This window comes from Dromiciops gliroides, chromosome 2, assembly GCF_019393635.1.
Source record: "Dromiciops gliroides isolate mDroGli1 chromosome 2, mDroGli1.pri, whole genome shotgun sequence".
Lineage (NCBI taxonomy): Eukaryota > Metazoa > Chordata > Mammalia > Microbiotheria > Microbiotheriidae > Dromiciops > Dromiciops gliroides.
This window is the reverse complement of record NC_057862.1, coordinates 87,930,057-87,950,510: the sequence shown is the minus strand read 5'-3', so window position 1 is coordinate 87,950,510 and position 20,454 is coordinate 87,930,057. Positions and strand designations below refer to the sequence as shown.

The 20,454-nt window shown below is 39.2% G+C and overlaps 1 protein-coding gene across 6 annotated transcripts in view; it reads left to right on the top strand.

Moving 5' to 3' along the window:
• Positions 1 to 11,030, top strand: part of TACC2 (transforming acidic coiled-coil containing protein 2) — a 306,574-nt gene extending 295,544 nt beyond the window's left edge. For all 6 annotated transcript variants that reach the window (XM_043983128.1, XM_043983126.1, XM_043983127.1 and 3 more), the window contains 4 exons: positions 41 to 201; positions 1,278 to 1,384; positions 4,886 to 5,006; positions 10,472 to 11,030. In XM_043983128.1, the coding sequence (XP_043839063.1) occupies positions 41 to 201; positions 1,278 to 1,384; positions 4,886 to 5,006; positions 10,472 to 10,537 (455 nt within the window). In that variant the 3' untranslated portion in view covers positions 10,538 to 11,030. The remainder of the gene's footprint in view (positions 1 to 40; positions 202 to 1,277; positions 1,385 to 4,885; positions 5,007 to 10,471) is intronic.
• Positions 11,031 to 20,454: the final 9,424 nt, after the last annotated feature.

Genomic DNA, 20,454 nt, shown 5'->3' with positions numbered 1-20,454 from the left:
CATAGGCTTAATTGTTTGGTTATTTCTATTTTCTAACCAGAGGATGAACAGAGAGAAAAGTCGGTCTCCCACCATACTGTTCAGCAGCTGATTGTGGAGAAGGAGCAAGCCCTGGCTGATCTGAACTCGGTGGAAAAATCTTTAGCTGATCTTTTTAGGAGATATGAAAAAATGAAAGAAGTCCTGGAGGGGTTCCGCAAGGTATGTTTTAGGAATTGGCACTTTTAGCTCTTTGCATTATGTTTTGCTCAGAGGTACTCAGTAAATGTTTGCTGGGTGAACAAATAATGAGTTCTTACCTCAAATTTATTTTCCAGTGGACATGGGGAGTTATGTAAGAATAGACTTATACGGGGGCAACTAGGTGGCAGCACAGTGGATAAAACAGCACCGGCCCTGGATTCAGGAGAACCTGAGTTCAAATGTGACCTCAGACACTTGACACTTAACTAGCTGTGTGACGCTGGGCAAGTCACTTAACCCTCCTTGCCCCATCAAAAAAAAATATACTCATACAATGCTAGATTTAGAGGCCCATAGGTCTGATCCTCTCATTTCACAGATGAGGACACTGAGACTCAGAGGAGTTCTGTGAATTGCCCATGGCCGTGCAGCTATTAAGAGTCTGAGGTGGAACTTGAAACCGGGTCTTCCTGACTTTAATTTTAACTCTCTATGGACTCTATAACACCGCCTTTTGTGTCCTGAGCTGATGTTCTGGCTTTATAGTCAGGAGAAGCCTTGATTCGAATTCTGCCCCTGACACTAGTTATAGAGAAGCTCAGTTTCTCACCCATGAAATAAGGCATACAAATACTGATAGTAACTCTCACAGAATTGCATGAGACTCCAATGAGTCTCACATACACACATATGTATATACATGTGTGTGTGTGTGTGTGTATATATATATATAAACATTTATATATATATAAACATTTGCAAATCTTTAACTGCTATGTAAACATTAATTATTTTTTTTTAAGTTCATTGGATATTGGTGACTGTGTGCAGGCAAGACCAAAGTGAGGAGGAGAAAAGTGTTTGGAGTCAGAAAAAAATGATTCCTGTTAGGAAAAGGAATAAGTAGCTAGCTGGATGTTGTTATAGAAACATTTTTGAATAAACAGTCAAATGTGGGTTAAAATTAACTACAGAACTATGACGTCAAATAGTTCTGCTTCTGCTGGGAGCCGTGAGGTCTCCATGTTACCTTTCATGCTTGTGAGTCTCTTTCTGCTTTTGGGGTCTGATGCCATTTTCCTTCCCTGTGTTAGAATGAAGAGGTGCTAAAGAAATGTGCTCAGGAGTACCTGTCCCGTGTGAAAAAAGAGGAACAGAGGTACCAGGCACTCAAAGTACATGCAGAGGAAAAACTGGACAGGTAAATTACTTTTCACCATGTCATCCTTGATTCTCACTCTCTCACCTCCCCACATTCAATTAATGGTCAAGTCCCATTGTTTTTCTCTTTGAAGCATCTCTTTTTATTATTCATAGTTGCTTTACTTTTTTTTTTTTTAAGTGAGGCAATTGGGGTTAAGTGACTTGCCCAGGGTCACACAGCTAGTAAGTGTCAAGTGTCTGAGGCCGGATTTGAACTCAGGTCCTCCTGAGTCCAGGGCCGGTGCTCTATCCACTGCGCCACCTAGCTGCCCCACAGTTTCTCATTATTAAAAGTAAAGCGGGGGGCAGCTAGGTGGCGCAGTGGATAAAGCATTGGCCCTGGACTCAGGAGGACCTGAGTTCAAATGCGGCCTCAGACACTTGACACTTACTAGCTGTGTGACCCTGGGCAAGTCACTTAACCCTCATTGCCCCCCCAAAAAAATAATAATGAGAAACTGTAAACAAACTATCAAACCACTGGAAATGGCTGGATAAATTGTGGTATTCCATGAACTATTACTGCCCTATTAAAAAATACAAATGTAAATATTTTAAAAACACATATACAAAGTAATGTAGAGTAAACTATGACTGGGGGAAAAAGTTTTTAAGTCCCTATTTTGAGACACTTGAACCTTGGTTGGAACATGTCTGACCCATTATGGTGATTTTTATGTTGAGACCACAGGTGTGATGTTTGTTTAAATGTAATGTAACTGTGGCTGTCACTGAAACCAATTTCAAGAAAAGGTAATTGAGTCACAAATACATGTGACCTTTTTTTTAATGAACCATGTCTTGAATATGCTCCTTTCTGTCCTCTGATCACCCTGGTGCAGGTTCTTGTCACCTTATCCCTGGACAATTGCATTAACCTATTTGTGGGTATACCTGTTTCAAGTATTGCCACTCCCTCCTCTTCCATTCAGCTGTCATCTATATCTTCCTAAAACACAGGTCTGACCATCTCATCCCCCTATTTAATCAGCTTCTGTGGCTCCCTATCACCTCCAGAATTGTTATGTTATGTTATGTTACATTACACTGTTTTATAATATTTTACATGATATTACATGTATATGTGTGCCTATATATATACATATGGACACACATAGACATATAAACACACACACATATATGTATATAAAAATGTCCTCTGTTTGACTTTCAGAGGTCTTCAGAACCTTTCCATTCTTCTTATACGTTATTCCCTGTGACCTCCTTGCTGTTCCTCCCATAAGAAGGTCCGAGTCCTGAATGTCAATATTTTCACTGGCTATTTCCCAGCCCTGGAATGTTCTTCCTTTTCATCTCCACCACCTACCTTCAGATCTCAGCTATAGTCCCACCTTCTTCCTTTCTTAATTTTAATCTCAGTGCCTTTCCTCTCACATCACCCCACATTTTTCCTGTATATATGTCATTTGTACAGGATTGTTTGCACATTGTCTCCACCATTAGACCATGATTTCCTCAAGAGGAAGGATGATTTTTTTTGGCCTTTCTTTCTATCCCTAGTGCTTAGTACGATGTCTGCTCAAAGTAGAAGCTAAATAAATGATCATTGATTGACTGGCTGACTTCTAAGTACTTATTTTTAAAAATCAAGGGGGTTTTTGTAGTATAGATTTACCAACTTGTCTTTATAAATTTATTAAAACAAATTCATGCCATAAGGGTTTATGCCTTTGGTTTTAAAAATAAATACTGGTCATTTAATTTTCTTGTGGAGACCCATGCAATAACAAATCAGCATGACTGAAGAAAGCAGTAGGATAGTATTCAGATCCCTGGGTTTACAGAAACAAACACTGCATAAATATGCATAAATGTGTGTAAACATAACTTCCTAGACTGAATAAATTATTGAATCCATGTATAAACACATTTTCCTAGATGGAACAAATTATTGAAATATATTAAAAGAAAACCTATGGAAATATTTACCTTACTCTATAGAATATAAACCATTATAGAAAAAAAATCTTAGCTCATAATGTTAACCTGTCTGATTCACACACACACACACACACACACACACACACACACACACACACACTCTTAATTTGAAAGAGGAGAAGGAAAATATGACCTCCCCCAAACCAACTAACATATATTTGCTTCTGAGAAGAGAGTAACATTTTCCTTTTGAATAGAAACCAAGTTTTCTTCCTAACCCAAGTTGTCTCTCAAAGATTTCTAGGGGTTTTGAAAGTCAGATATTTCAGGAGCATTATTAACTATGTTGATAATTGGCATCAAGAAAAGAAATGTTATTTTCACTAGATAATAGTCAAGACATATTATACAGGACAAGCCAAGAAATCTATTAGAATTATAAGAAAATACCCCAGGTAGAGTTGCAGTATTCTCAGATTCCAGCTATACTCAAAACCACTCAAGAAATTACTTACCTCTTCTTTAAGGAAGAATGTCCAGAAAAAGTGGGCATTGCAGACTTCTTGAATAGGAAAATTGTCTTGATATCATTTTGCTCTTTGCTGTCCTGACTTCAGTCATGCTGTCTTGGTTATCATGGACAAGAATCAGTTCAGGACCAGGCAGCCACTCCATCTAAAGTCCCCTTGCTGGATGTTTTCAGAGAAACCTGGGGAGACTTCTATGAACTGATGCAGAGTGAAGTGAGCAGAAGCAAGAGAGCAATTTATATAGTAACAACAATATTGTACAATGTGGGCCAAAAGTCACAGAGGAGGTTCAACATTTAATAACTCCTTTTTCTTGTTTTTAATTTACAATACCATAGTGTTGTGTACAGTATATATAGGAAATGAATTTATATTATATGTGAAAAATAAGATCTCATAAAAATAATTTTCAAAGTTATTAAAACATCATGACTTTGGCCCGCCCTATAAAAATGAACAATGTGGAAAGAATTCAGAACTCTGGTCAAATGTATATGTAGTGATGGATATTGTACTTTTTGCTCTCTCAGTGAGGGGAAGGGAGTGCAGTTAGGGAGAGAATGTGAAACTGAAAATAAAAATGAAATTAAAAATTTTTTTAAATAAAGAATTAAAAACAACTACTCAACATGGTGATCAACCATAATTCCAGAAAACTGCTAATGAGGAGGGCCATTTCCCCTCTGATAGGAGGTGGATAGAATTCTCCACTAGCAGTTTTTTCCAATTTAAAGTAGTTAGAATGGAAGTTCCTTGTGAGTTTTGATTGTTCCATTCATTGGATTTGTATCTCTAGTACCTGGCATATAGTGGTGCTTAATAAAGACTTGTTGAGAATTGCCTGAAGCACTGACAGGTTTATTGGTTTGCCTAAGGCCATATAATCAATAATTCCTGAATTTAATAAGCCCAGCTCTCAATTTGCCAAATCATGTAGCCTCTTGCTAATATAGTACAATAAACAGAATATAATATTGAATTGAATTATAGAATTGTAGAAAGGCAGGTGGAAATATTAAAGTTTCCTTAATGACTAATATTCATCTGTGCACCATGTATTCCTGCAGAGCCAATGCGGAGATCGCACAAGTCCGAGGAAAGGCTCAGCAGGAACAAGCAGCCTACCAGGCCAGTCTCCGAAAAGAGCAGCTGAAGGTAGATGCTCTGGAAAGAACACTGGAACAAAAGGTAATTTACTAAGTCACTTCATTGTTTTCCCAAAGTAAAGCCTCCTTGGAGATGTGGTGTTTGCTAGCATGTCAGTCCATCAGAAATAATGTGGCTGCCTCCTTCTGCTTATCCTCAATTTAGTGCTAACAGAACATGGCCATGGCCAAGGAACATTTGTCTTTTATCAGATGGAAAAAAACATCATTCCCCGTAATGGTTTGACTTGCTAGGACTGAGACTGTCCCCCTCGTTGCCTTCCCACTTGACACTTCTTGGGCACTTGGAATGCCAATGTCTCTGTTCTTTTCAGGACCTTAAGCTCTTTAGGGAATAAGTTTCTCTTAATTCTCTGGTCCTCATCCCTACCCTTGAGAAGAGAGTCCCAAAACCCTTGAAAGAATTAGAGGCTTCCCATTGTAATAACAGTGAGCCTAAAGATTGAAAGAGGTACCTAGTTTAGTCCTTTAGACCAGAAATCACAAATTCAACCAACAACCTTAGTGATTGACTATTAAGAGTTGAAATGGCACTTAGATATCCCCTAATTTAACACTTTCATTTTCAGCGTGGGGAAACTGAAGCCAAAGAGGTGAAGTGATTAATTTTGGATTTAAATTCAAAGGATCTGAGTTTGAATGCCAGTTCTGTCATTAACCTGTGTGATTTTTAGTGAGTTGTTTGAGAGACTCAGTTTCCTAATCTGTTGGACAAGCTAACTCCTGAGGCCCCCAGTTCTGCATCTACTGTGAGATTTTATGATGTACTGAATAAGTGGGGTAAGAACTCAGTTCCTCTAGTGCCCAATACATAGCCAGCCTTCTCTTCAGTGCAGGTCATTGTGATTTCTGTCAGGAATTTATTGTGTGAGAAGCAGCATCTGTTCTTTGAGAGGTCAGGAGTAGGTATTTTTTCCATGCTGCCTTTTGTCCAGGCTGATGTCTGTGGTAAAGGACCTACTTACAGCTCAAACCTGACATACTCTTTTTTTTGGGGGGGGGGGTGAGGCAATTGCGGTTAAGTGACTTGCCCAGGGTCACACAGCTGGTAAGTGTCAAGGGTCTGAGGCCAGATTTGAACTCAAGTCCTCCTGAATCCAGGGCCAGTGCTCTATCTACTGCACCACCTAGCTGCCCAGGGTCACACAACTAGTTAGTGTCTGAGGTTATATTTGAACTTAGGTCCTCTTACCTCGAGGCCTGGCCCTCTATCCACTGTGCCACTTAGCTGCCCACTATGAGCTTATAACCCTTACCAAATTATCTCATCGAGGAGTTCTAAGTCTGGGGTGAATGAATAGATTTCAGGATGTCTCTGAACGTGGGTGAGAAAAAAATTACAACTTTATTTTTACTAACCTCTAACTGAAGTTTATCATTTTCTTTAGTTATTTAAAAACGTTCTAGGGGCAGCTAGGTGGCTCAGTGGATAAACTACTGGCCCTGAATTCAGAAGGACCTGAGTTCAAATCCAGCCTCAGACATTGACACTAGCTATGTGACCCTGGGCAAGTCACTTAACCCTCACTGCCCTGCAAAACAAACAAATAACAACAAAAACAAAAAACCATTATTCTGAGCGAGGGTCCATGGGCTTCACCCAACTGGCAAAAGGGTCCATGGCACAAAAAGTGTTAAGACTCCTGGTCTAGTCTAACCCTTTCATTTTACAAAAGAAGAAACTGGTCCAATTAAATTAAATGACTTTGCCAAGGCCACACAGATATTGAACCTAGCTCTTCAGACTCACAATCCAGAATTCCATAACATCATGATGCAATTTTCTAGTATGGGGACACCCCTGGAAATTTCCTAGAAGCCTTCCACCTTGTGAAGATTTATCCAGCTAGCCTTGGAGAGAATGCGCCTATTTGTCTGTGCACCCATCAATCTGAATTCAGTGCTTGGGCACATTAGTGTTCTAGCATCTCTTCCAAGGATTCCAAAGTTGCCTTTGTGGGACAGCTAGGAAACGTTCGTTTTGAGAGTCTTGATCTTTATTCTATTCAAGGGAAAAGGTCTTAAACTGGGGTTGGTGAACCTGTTTTCCCTTTTAATATTTTGATAACTGTTCTTTAATGTAGTCGGTCCCCTTTGTAATCTTATGTATTTAAAGACTTTCTTCTGAGAAAGGATCCATAGGTTTTACCCAACTACCAAGGGGGCGGGGGGAGGTCCATGATATAAACAAAGGCAAGAGACCCCAGTGAAATCAATGAAGATATGCAGTCCCTGGTTTACTTTGGGACGAAATGAGGGAGAACTAAGACATAGAACTGCGATCAATTGACAACTACCAAATATTACTTAACTTTAATGATGTAATGGAAAAAGTCTTGGCCTGGGAGTCAGCAGATCTTTGTTCTAGTTTATAATCCAATGATAATCATCCGTGGGGCTTTGGGAAACTTGATTCTTGCTGAAGAAGATGGCCAACACACCTCAACCTTAGCATGAGTAGCCAAGGATTCCTAGTGCCCCCCTCCTGGCCCCTTCTGCCTTTCATCTCCAGAAAGCAATTTTTTTTGTCTCAGAAAGGAATTTTAAATATTCTCAAGCTTTCCTACAAATGATTGGTTGAAGGGGCTGCTAGGTGGCACAGTGGATAAAGCACCAGCCCTGGATTCAAAAGGACCCGAGTTCAAATCTGACCTGAGATACTTGACACTTACTAGCTGTGTGACCCTGGGCAAGTCACTTAACCCTCATTGACCTGCAAAAACAAAACAAAAACAAACAAACCAAAAAAAACCACCAACCAAACAAACAAACAATTGGTTGAGATCTCAAAGTTTCTGAAAGACAGCTTTAAGTAGAAACATGCTTAGGGAAGATACAATCAATCGTCTTCCACTTCCAAAAAGAACTTCAGTATGGCCAAATAGTGTGTCAGCAGTCACCATGCCTTGTACATAGTAAGCACTCAATAAATGTTTATCAAATGACTCTTACTTTAAGAAGATTTATAGTTTATTGGTCCCTCCTGGATAACTTGGCAAAAATACACTCTTTAATCACAAAAAGCTTAACCTGCTGAATAGGGATGTGTAGGCTTGATTGGTGGACATCTGTTGAAAGACTTCTTAATATTGGTGTAATTATTTCTAAAATGTTATTTCTAATGATGTCTAACCAAAAAATCCAACTGCTTTTAAGGCCACTTCTAGGCAGAGATGAATTAAAAAAACAACTATCAGGTTAAAGCAGATGCTTCTTTCCCATCTTGTGTCTCATAGAACCATTGAATTTCTCATATTAACCACTAACTGAGAAGAAAGCTAGCAGAGAGTTTTACAAATATGGCCAACAGATTAAATAGTCTATAATTTTGAGGCAAAATATGAGGTAAACCACACTTCGTGCCTGTCCTGGTAGCCAGACCTAGGGCCACCATTCTGCTCAGATTCCAATATAGACATTTGTGATTCCATTATTTCTTTTTTTCCTTAGACCTTGTATAGCCCTTCATACTTCCCTTATGTTTATATCATATTTTATTTTTCACTAGAGCCAATATGTAGTTATTGCACACTTATTTTGTTGTATTAATTGGAGTAAAATCATATTTCACATATTGTTTTCCACATATTGTATCTTCCCTGCTAATGCTTACTCCCTTCCTTAACTGGATTATAAACTCCATGAGACAAGGCATCATATCTTTTTTTTTCCCTCCTGTGGCAATGAGAGTTAAGTGACTTGCCCGGGGTCACACAGCTAGTAAGTGTTAAGTGTCTGAATCCAGATTTGAACCTAGGTCCTCCTGAATCCTGGGCTGGTGCTCTATCTACTGAGCCACCTAGCTGCCCCCAAGCATTATATCTTAATTATCTTTTCATCTCCCCCATTGCTTAATACAGAGCCCATTGACAGGATACCTTCACCCCCTTCCTAGATCTGAATATTGTTGGTGGGAAAGGGAAGGGAACAAGCATTTATTAAGTACCTTCTATGTAGCAGGCACTATGCTAAGTGCTTTACAAACATCTCCTTTGTTCCTGACAACAATCCTGCAAGGTAGGTGCTGTTGTTATCCCAGTTTTACAGTTGATAAGACTGAGGCAGAGGTTAAGTGACTTGGCCAGAGTCACACATCATGTAAATGTCTGAGGCTGGATTTGAACTCAGGTCTTTCTGATTCCAGGCCCCGTACTCTATCCACTGCACCACCTGTTGTCATGATACTCTCTCAACCAGTGTAAATCACAACCCTTCCATACTTTAGTAACCAATAGAGAAGATGGAATTCCTGGGGGGATTGGGGGGAGGGACCCATCCATCACCTCTTGGCCAACTTTCTCATTATAAGCCCCTCTGAACTTAGCCAATGATCAACACCATGCTAACATGAGGCACTGGAATATGATAAGAGGAGAGACTGTACACAGTATATCTTTAATAAAGAGTGGTTGAACAAGTAAATGAGTTTTAACAGCAAAATATCTCCTGGGACCTTTTTCAACTTTATGCAATTAACCGAATTCTTAGGAATATGGGGAGTGACTAGTTCCTACTTGCGGAGTGGAGGGAGGAGAAAATTCCTATCTTCTAAAGTTGTAGAGATAGGTGATATATATGATTTAGCAAGGTGACATGGCCAACTACAGATGCAGATTAATGTATCAATAATCCCTCTGGTACAAGACACCTCTAGCTCAGAAATGTTTCCAGATAATCAGAGTTGTCACTGATGGTTGAACTGGGTGCCTCCCACTGAGAGTGATTATAATCCAGTTACTTAGATAAATTGTTTGTGGGGCAGCTAGGTGGCACAGTGGATAAAGCACTGGCCCTGGATTCAGGAGGACATGAGTTCAAATCTGACCTCAGACACTTTACACTTGCTAGCTGTGTGACCCTGGGCAAGTCACTTAACCCCAATTGCCTCCCCCCCCCAAAAAAAAATTAGATAAACTGTTTGTGGGAGGATCTGCATTTGATTGTCCTTTGGGTGACAACTGATTTTTAATTTACAGTGTTGTCTAAAAAGCTTAGACATATTTTGTTTTTTCTTTAAGGGATGAGAAGAGGAAGTTTCTTATATTTTGTATTCATGAAAACAGGATTATTCGGGGGGGGGGTGAAGCTGTTGAAGCTTCTATCGGTAATTTATGTATACTGTTAGATGTTTACAAAACAACAAACTAAGGAATTGGAAAGATCCGGGTGCCATTTTAGCCTTCTAAAATCTAATGTATATTAGCGTCTAGAATCTCATTTCAGCAATCACAATCTGTTGCATTTTCTTATGTCAGGATCTAGCAGAAATAGTGCTAACTCAATGACCGTAAAATTATTTAATGCTTCTCTTCCCCCTGCTATTTCTCTGAAATACTTACCAGTGTGAATTAATTCCTTACCTGTCTTCCATAATATCATACAAGTAACTCTAAGGATCAGGAGGGTATAGTGAATAAGGACTCCCAAAATGAGCCAAGATGAATATTTTACTTCAAGTAATAGTCTCTTTCTCTCCTTCATTTTCAGAATAAAGAAATAGAAGAACTTACCAAGATTTGTGATGAACTGATTGCCAAAATGGGGAAAAGCTAACTTTGAACCAAATTTTTGGACTACACTATTGAGTGCAATATGACCATTGGCACACTGATGTCCATACCTTTATGTGGACAGGTTATATTTTCACTTTTTCGTATGCACTACTGTATTTTCTTTCTAAATAAAGTTGATTTAATTGTATGCAGTTCTCAGAAGACTATCAGAATTTCTTGCTATTGTTTGCATTTTCATAGTATAATTCATAGCAAGTTGATCTCAGAGTTCCTGTATCAGGGAGATTGTCAAATTCTCTAATAAATGAAAAATTGCTGATCCTAGCTTATCCCTTTGTACATGAGTTCCCATGTTGGGTGTCTTTTGGATTTAATATGAACACGTATAACTTTGCATGGGGACTCTTGCCTTAAGGAGTGTAAACTTGATCCGCATTTGCTGATTTGTTTAAAAAAAGAAAAGAAAAAGAAAAATGCATGTTTCAAATAAAATTCTCTATTGTAAATAAATTTTTTTCTTTGAAACTTCGAAACAAGTGTTGTATGTTTTATCTTTCATGAAGACATTTGCTCTCAAGCCCCCACTCCCTTTTGATATCTTGAAATAATATAGTAAAAAAGAGGTAGGCTACTCTTTAAAAGAAGGAGAGTGGACTAGATTTCAAATGTTCTTTCAGGTTTCTTGATTGGAAGTTGTCAGCCTTAGGATGTGAAAGTAAGAGTTCTTTTTCTTGACCTAGTATACATTTCTCTGTAGCTCAAAAGGCATCCCTTGGGAGTTAGATGTTCTCATATGCCTTGTCTATAACATGAAACTACTGAGAAATGTTGAATTCCTTCTTTAATAATTAAGTGTATTGATCAAAATGGTTGAGATCTTAATAAGAAAAAAAGCTTTTACTTTGGTTTTTAAAATCTAATTTCTCTTATTAATTGAAAAAAGAAAAAAGAACCTGTCCTTCCTCTAAAAAATTTCCTTAATTAATAAACACTGTAAATAATAATCACTAATGTTTATATTGTGCCTACTATGTGCCAGACATCATGCTGAGCTCTTTACAAATATTTCACTGGATCCTCCCGATAATCCTGAGAGGAAGGTGCTATCATTATCCCCATTTTACCAATGAGGAAACTGAGGCAAACAGCAGTTAAATGACTTACACAACTAGTAAGTGTCTGGGCTGAGATTTGAACTCAGGTCTTCCTGACTCTAGATATAGCATTCTATCCACTGTATCACTTGTCTGCCCCAAGCTGAATTGTTAAATGCTTTACAAACTGTAAAGTACTATATAAACATCAGTTATTATTATTATAATTATTTAAACTCAAATTAATCTGTGATCTCAATAATGTGGGTAGATCATAGATCATCAATGTCTATTCATTGTCATTAATAATCCTAAAACATTTTCTGTTCATTTTAATGTTGATTTTATTAAGTTAATGAGTTTAATTAATTTTAACCATACTAAAACATTTTCTGCTTATTTAATTTAATGCTTAAATGTTAGGAAAGGACCATCAGCTCACCGTGCAAAATAGGTAGTTTAACTGCCCTTTGAGATTACACTAACCATATATTTGTCATTACATGCCTTTAACTGATTCTGGCTAGAAATCATGAATCACCGTTAAATTAAAGTTTTACTTCTGTAGGGGTAGAAGTAATAGGAAGTAGCCTAGTTGGGGAAGGATGGAATGTTGTTACTAGAAAATTTCTCTGACACCCCCCCCCAGTTTTTCCATCCTCTCCCTCTTCAATTTACCTTGTTTTTACTTATCTGGGTAGATTGTAAGCTCCTACTGGGCAGGAATTGTCTTACTTTTTTCTTTGTATCCCTGCATCCACCACAGTGCCTTGGACATAGAATTCAATTAAATTATATTGGATTGAATTGAATTGAATTGAACTGGAATTGAATTGAATTGAATTGAATTGAATTGAATTGAATTGAAAGAAGTGAAAGATGAATCAGAGACACTAGGCCCTAGCTCAGCCCAGGGTTTTCAGGGTTGCCATCTCTCACAGATGAAAAGAGTAGAATGTTGGACAGTTGTTTTTGTGGTTATTGGCTCATCTTTATCTTCAAGATGAAAGGTCAGTCGTATTGTTCACTCAATAAAAGAATTTGTTCCAATGATCCACACAATGTGAAAAGTCAGTCACCCTGAATCTCTCTGTCTATTTTGGCAGATTGAAGTAGGGAGTTGACCTGTTGAATGCATTGAGTTGTACAGCCAGTTGGTACCAGAAAGGTGAAAAAAAAATGTCTGATGTTCCAAGGCAGTGTGGTACCATCCTTGGATGTTGGACTTTCAATCTGGAAGCATCAGTTCAAATCCCACTTCTGGCATCTGCCTCACTATGGGACCCCAGGTAGCCTCTGCAACTCTGGGCTTAAGTTTTGCTGCCTTTAACTCTTGTTCTACCTACCTCACAGGGTTGTTGTGAGGAGTGTTTTGTAAACCTTAAAGGACTATAGAAAAAGCCACTTGTCCAAGAAGGGTTGTGCTTTATTCTCTTTTGTCACTTTTTACTTGAATGATTTTTGTTGAAACTGTAGGAGGTTCCCAGAGGGTCTGACCCTCTGCTATCATTACCAGTCCTGCAGGATCCTGCCTCACTCTGGAGAGCCACACACACATGCTGGGCCTTCTCTTTTTTTCCCACTTCAGAAGAGGAGAAAAGAGACAGTCCCATAATAGGCAGTCCTACCCTACTTGCATCATGTGTTCCTTACCACTTATTCAGGTTCCTGAGATGCTCATCCCTGGATTTACATTTCATTTTTGTTATATATGTGTTAATCTGGTTCAGGCCCCCTTGGGAGAGGGTAGTGCATTGGACACCTATGGTTTAAGCGGAATTCTTTTTTTTTTTTTTTTGCAGGGCAATGGGGGTTAAATGACTTGCCCAGGGTCACACAGCTGGTAAGTGTCAAGTGTCTGAGGCCAGATTTGAACTCAGGTACTCCTGAATCCAGGGCTGGTTCTTTATCTACTGTGCCACCTAGCTGCCCCTAATCGGCATTCTAAGACTAAATTGCCAAGAAGATACCGAACTGAACTGGTAAAGACTTTCCTTGGTAGTTTCCTATGCATATGACATCCCACAGGTCAAATCCCTACCCTTGTCCCTGTGATTCCTGTGATCCCTGTGACCAGCCTGAATGGTGAACTCTAACCCTTGGTTTTGGTCTGCATACTTGGACTCCATTGCTGACTGTGCCCTCTATCCTGGTTCAGACCTGATATTATCCAAGCTTAGTTTGGAGGTGTCCGTCAAGACTAGTCTGTCTACTCAGATGCCCAATTTTGCCTCTGCATCCAGTGTGTCCTTACACCTTTGACTTTAGCCTTCCCCCAGGACTTACAGCAACTGGGTACCCTTCTTTCCATACAAATGGACACCCCGCAAATATCTTACTGCCATTCCACCTGTTGTCCTAGTCCCGAAGGAGTCCTTGACATGGTGGTGAAAATCTAGATAAACTGCCTCCTCTCTGTGACGTCTAGGTCTTAATGAGGTATGTTTCCATGATCATTTCGGTAAGCATTATTTCTGCTCACTCTCCTTCCTTATGGCCTTTCAAATTGTTTTCTCCAAACTAAGGGACAGTGACTATAACAAGTTGGGTAAGTAGAGTTCTGTAGAGCCGATCATTAACAAATCCAAAACTGAGTTCATTATCTCCCTTCCTCCAGCCTGCAAACCTGCTCCTTTCTGTCCCCAAATGGATGGTTAATTCTTCATTTTTACTCCATCAACTCTCTGTCAGGAGAGGTGTTAGTGTATACTCTAATAGGGGAAGACAACCTATATAGGGAAGGGGTGGAAAGAGAAGGTAGTTTGTCCTGGGGAGCCCCTAGAATAGTGAATAGTCATAGGGAAGTTGTGACAATCCCTTCCAAGAAGGGAGGATACAGTTGACTTGATCACTGTTTCCAATACAAGAAGTAGAAAGCCAGGGTGGGAGAATGAGGTATGTATACTGTGATGTCAGAGCAGGTGGCAAGATGGCCTGGTGAGCCAGCTGGACTTATACTTATCCAATGCCTTCTCCTTGTTTCCCTTATTGAATTCCCACCTATCTTCTAAGGTTCAGCTTAAATGTCATATTTTTGTTTTTATTAAACCTTTTCTGATTCCACTCCTTTGTACCCTCTAATGCCCTTCTCAAGTGTTGACATTATCTGAGTTTGTATCTTGGTTCCCTGCTATTCTATAGGCTAGATGAGGGCAGGAGTCTTGTCTTATATAAATTTGGTAACTTCCTTAGCACCCATCACAGTGTTATCTGCACATAGGAGGTACAATCTGTGTTGATATGAATTGAATAGCTAGGATAAATGGCAAGATAATTAACAAAATATTTGATTTCCCTCCAGATCCTTCATTCAGAATGAATGTCTTCCTAGCCAACCTCAACTGAACTTTACATAGGGTGTCCCAAAAGTCTTAGTGTAGTTTTAAGCTTCAATAGTTTCTTCATCTTTAAAAATGAAGGTGTTGGGCGGCTAGGTGGCACAGTGGATAAAGTACCGGCCCTGTATTCAGGAGTTCCTGAGTTCAAATCTGGCCTCAGACACTTGACACTTACCAGCTGTGTGACCTTGGGCAAGTCACTTAACCCCCATTGCCCCACCAAAAAAAAAATGAAGGTGTTGGGGGCAGCTAGATGGCATGGTGGATAAAGCGCCAGCCCTGGATTCAGGAGTACCTGAGTTCAAATCTGGCCTCAGACACCTAACACTTACTAGCTGTGTGACCCTGGGCAAGTCACTTAACCCAAATTGCCTCACTGAAAAAAAATGGAGGTGTTGGACTAAAAGGCTTCTGTAAATCTATGGGGCCTTGAGCCTGTGACCCTTGGCTTACTAGGTAGAATATCAGAGGAAGAGAAAATGAGTTTCTCAGGAAAGAGGGGCTTCAGTGAGTTATGGACCAAACTCACATTGTACAGATAGAGGTTGAGATGGTCAAGATGAATGGTTGAAACACAAGAGAAAAGTAAGTATGGTGTGTGGGCATTGAGAAGTCACAGAGTATGAGATTTATAAGGAACCTCAGGGACCGTCTCATCCAATCCCCTCATTTTACACAGGAGGATTTGAATCCCAGTGAAGAGGAGGACTTGCCCAAGGTCACTCATTTCTTTTCACTGCAAAGCAATGCTAGAAACCACATCTTTTGATACCTAATTCAGTGTTCTTTACATGATGCCAGGCCATCAGTCCAGGGAACACACTTCCTTATGCACACATGCTGTGGAAGAAGGGGAATGGAAGAGAGTTGGGAGGTGAGGTGGTACTAATGATCCTTAAAAAAAAAAAAGGAAGAGGAAAAAAATTACATCAATAACAATGTCATTGGCAGCAGTGGCATTGTCAATGGTAGCTAGGTAGTTCAGTAGATAGACTGCTAGGCCTGAAGTCAGGAAGACCTAGTCTCAGATACTTACTAGCTATGTGGCCCTGACAAGCCATTTAATTTCTATTTGTCTCAGTTTCCTCAACTGTAAAATGGAGATAATGATAAGCACCTACCTCCCAGGGTTGTTGTGAGGATCAAATGAAATCGCATTTGTAAAGCACTTAGCGCAGTACCTGACATATAATAGGTGCATAATAAATATTCATCCCCTTCTCTTCCTTCATCCCTGTTTATTTAAAAGTATACAGAAGTCAGTGGTAGCTAGGTGGCTCAGCGGATAGAGCACTGGCCCTGGAGTCAGGAATACCTGAGTTCAAATCCGACCTCAGACACTTAACACTAGCTGTGTGACCCTGGGCAAGTCACTTAACCCCAATTGCCTCACTTTAAAAAAAAAGAATACAGAAGTCAACAGAAAGATGTATAAGCAAGTAGTGTTGGAAATACCATGTTATATTTGAATTTTTTTTAAAAAAAACGTATAGTGAAGCAAAACCAAACTATATATAACAGAAGTTCACAATTTCATATTCAATTCCTTTTCTTACTTTTCCTTTCTGTGTGAAATGTTCATGTTTGTTGATGTTAATTAAATTCATAATGGAGAATATTATTTTAAAATAGAAAATAGCAACCCTGTTTCCCCTTTCTCCCAAAAAGGAAAAGATTAGGAACCTCTGGCCTAATGTACAGGTTTGTATAGGCACAGCCACCAGAGATGTGGGTCATTCCCAGACTGGTAAGGGAGTTAGGTAAAGCACATTCTTCAGAGAAGCTCTCATAATGTAATTCAGGGAGCAAACAGACCTACAGTGCCATGGCTTCCCTCTCTCTGCAATCACATCTTGTTCACCCTTGCAACTCTGTCTTGTATTATCGATTTCCCGCTCCCCTTTGACAGTCCCTGGCTCCCAGCTGGCTGGCTGCTCATGGACAGACCTCCCTAGCAACGGCCTGGTTTTGAGCTCAATACCCCAAAGCTGTGGAGATAAAGGGGTCTCATTAGCTTAACAAACATTTCATATTCCACAGACACTTATTGAGGGCCTACTGTGTGCTGAGCCCTGTCAGGTGCTAGAAAACATTCAGAATGTTAAATCAAGGGGCAGGAGACCTGATTTTGCCTCAGGATTCCGGTCACTACGAGATCTTCCACTATGGGCCAGTTAAATTATTAAAGGGTCAAGTCCTTATAGTGTAACAGAATTGTAGTTAAGGGCCCCCAAACTCTCTGGGATTCTTTTGCCTCTTCCTTGAAACTGAGAAGGGTTTGCTCATAATCTCTTTGGTCCGTTTCATCTTTAAAACTCTACAGGCTTATGAATTATTTCTGTTCCCTCATCTACTTGCATCCATGAGTAGCCAGCAGGGGGTGCTATTGTGTTCAAGATGCATCAGGTTCTCAGGTTATCTGTCTTATGGTTCATTTATTTTGTGGTGCTTCTCCCTCTTCTTGGTTTTCCAGCCCCAGCGGTTGGAGAGGCTGAATTATGCATCATCATCAGCCTTCTGGCCCTAGTTTCCACCTGAAGTTTCTGCCTCTAAGACCAGTTCTTGATCCCTAGGAGAGTGGATAAAAACCATTCATTATTTCATTTTTAATTGAAAAGCACAAGAAAACCAAGTGAGGAAGGGTTGTGCCAAATCACTCTCTCCTCCAGAGTCATCTGGGTCTAGTGAAAAGACATGAATCAGGACTGGAGATGAACTTGGAGATGGCCCTGGAGACGTTGGCCTAAGGTTTTTTCCAGGTCTCAATTTGCCTGAGGCAAGACCCTTTCAGCGATTAAGGCCAGCTAAGAAATGAGGCCAAGAATGGCCTCTTTTACCTAGCCAAAAAGAAAATAAATAAATAAGGAATCACTCAATCAATCTGGGAGGGGAAGCCCCTCAGAATTTCTGACTAAAACAGTAACAATTGTTATTTCCACTCACTCTGAGCCATCAAGAGGACAAACATTGGCCAAATGAGGCTTGGGCTGGCACCCGTTGTTGGCCAATAACTAAAGGGACACCCATCAATTGAGGAATGGTTGAATAAGTTATGGTATATGAATGTAAAAGACAACTACTCTGGTGTAAGAAATGAGGAAGTAGATGATTTTAAAAGACTCAGAATTATATGAAATGATGCAGAACGATGTAAGCAGAATGAGGAGAAATTTTATATTATAACATCAATATTATGATGTTTTAAGGAAGCTAATAAAGGGAAGGAAATGAGTAGAACAAGGAAAATCATTTTTGCAATAAAAATAACATTGTAAAAACCAACTTTGTAAGAACTATGATCAATGCAATGACCATTCATGATTCCATAGGATCAGGTAACAAAATATGCTATCCTTACAGAGAAATGATGGAGTTTCAGAAGAGGTCACTGTATTATTAGTTTTACTTAAATGTTTTACTTTGTTACAAGAGATGTCTCATGAAGTAGGAGTAATCTGTAAATGTTTGTAATGTGTTTTTTTAATCTAAATCAACAAAATATGAAAGGGAAAAAACCTCAGCTCAAAAGTCAGCTTTCTTATTCTAGCTGCCTATATCTTCCCCAATAAAATTATATTTCTTTTGTATACATTTCTAGAGAGGAAGGACTATTTTTTATCTTTGTTTTCCCATAGCTAGCATAGTATTTTTTGGCATTCAAATTGAGAAGATGTGGGAGGGAGGTTGAGTCTGAGTGATGCTCTTGAGGTGATGAGATGGAAGGAAATGAGAGAGAACATATCCAAGTCTCCCTTTGGAGGCCTGCTCAAGGTGGAATTAACATATATAAAAAGCACAGGCAACAATAACAGGTCATCAGAGTCCTGAATGTAAAGTTGTTTAATACAGTTCCCCTGGATTCAAACCTCAAACAGCTTGGATGTAGCATAGAAGACACAGAGAACCAGCAGCAAACAAAACCAAAGCAAAAAACTTACTTGGGCAGAAAGCCATGAGTGGAAAGTCACTTGAATGTTCAAGTCAGGTGTTCTTAACTTGAGGTATATAAATATTCCATAAAACAAAATTTAGGTGCTGTGAGAGAAAACAATACTCAAATGGAAAAATGAGGAACCACAACTAGTGAGCTCATCAGGTTTTTTTTTTTCAGAGTAAGGAATATGCTTTTATTTTTGGATAATAAACATTTTTTATTTAAAGTCTTGAGTTCCAAATTCTATCCTTTCCTCCCTTCCTCCCCTCCCCTCTCCCTGAGTTGGTAAGCAATCAAATATAGGTTATACACGTACAATTATGTAAAACATTACCATATCAGTCATTTTGTGTAAGAAAACTTGAATAAAAGAAAAAAATGAAAGAAATAAAGTGAAAAATAGCATGCTTCAGTCTGTGTTCAATCAATATCAGTTCTTTCTCTGGAGGTGGATTGTATGCTTTATCACTAGTCCTTCCAGATTGTCTTAGTTCATTGTATTGCTGAGAATAACTGAGTCATTCACAGTCCTTCATCGAACAATATTGCTGTCACTGTGCACAATGTTCTCCTGGTTCTGTTCACTTCACCATACATTAGTTCATGTAAGTCTTTCCAGGTTTTTCTGAAATCACCCTATTTGTCATTTCTTATAGCACAATAATATTCCATCTCCATCATATATCACAGCTTGTTTAGTCATTCTCCAATTAATGGGCTTTCCTTTGATTTCCAATTTGATGTTCTTAGGCATTACCTCCCGAATAACTGATTCATACGATTTACTTAATTAAGGATGTCATCTACCATAAGTAGCATTTCTAAAGATATTTTGTCGGGCCTAACAACTTCAAGATCTCTCTATAATGATTACTCTCTATGTACTAGTCACAAAACCCATGTTTGAATAAGTTTTTCAGTTAAAAAGCATCAGAAACCCAATACGTTTACTACCAAAGACTGACATCTGGCAAAACATGTTTTATTAATAAGTGAGACTCGCAGTATGATTTATATAGGTCTAAGAACATTATTCTTTCTGGAATAATGCACTACAAAGTTTTTGACAGAAGTGCTTTTCTTGCTGTAGTAGTAAATCATCTTGCTTTTTCAATAGCTATTATCATGCTATCATGGGGAAGTGTGGGGGCCAGTATAAGAATGAGATCTATGTTCAAATCCTATGACATGTATTAACAGTGTGACCCTCAGGATCCTCAGACAAATCTTGAACTTTTTAAAGTTACATTATATTCAGAGGGAGTCGGGAGCAGCTAGGTGGCGCAGTGGATAGAGCACCAGCCCTAGATTCAGGAGGACCTGAGTTCAAATCCAGCCTCAGACACGTAACACTTACTAGCTGTGTGACCCTGGACAAGTCACTTAACCCCAATTGCCTCACCAAAAAAAAAAAAAAAATTCAGAGGGAGTCTCTCCACCAGAGATCCAGTTCAAGATGTTTAATAGGCCTCATTTCTCCCCCCTCTCATTGAAAACCCTTCCTTTCCTTCCTTGATTTATCCTTGTAGTTAGATGAGTTCAAGTCTTGCGTCAGCTTGTTTGCTTTTTTCTTTTAATCTCCTAGGTTGGC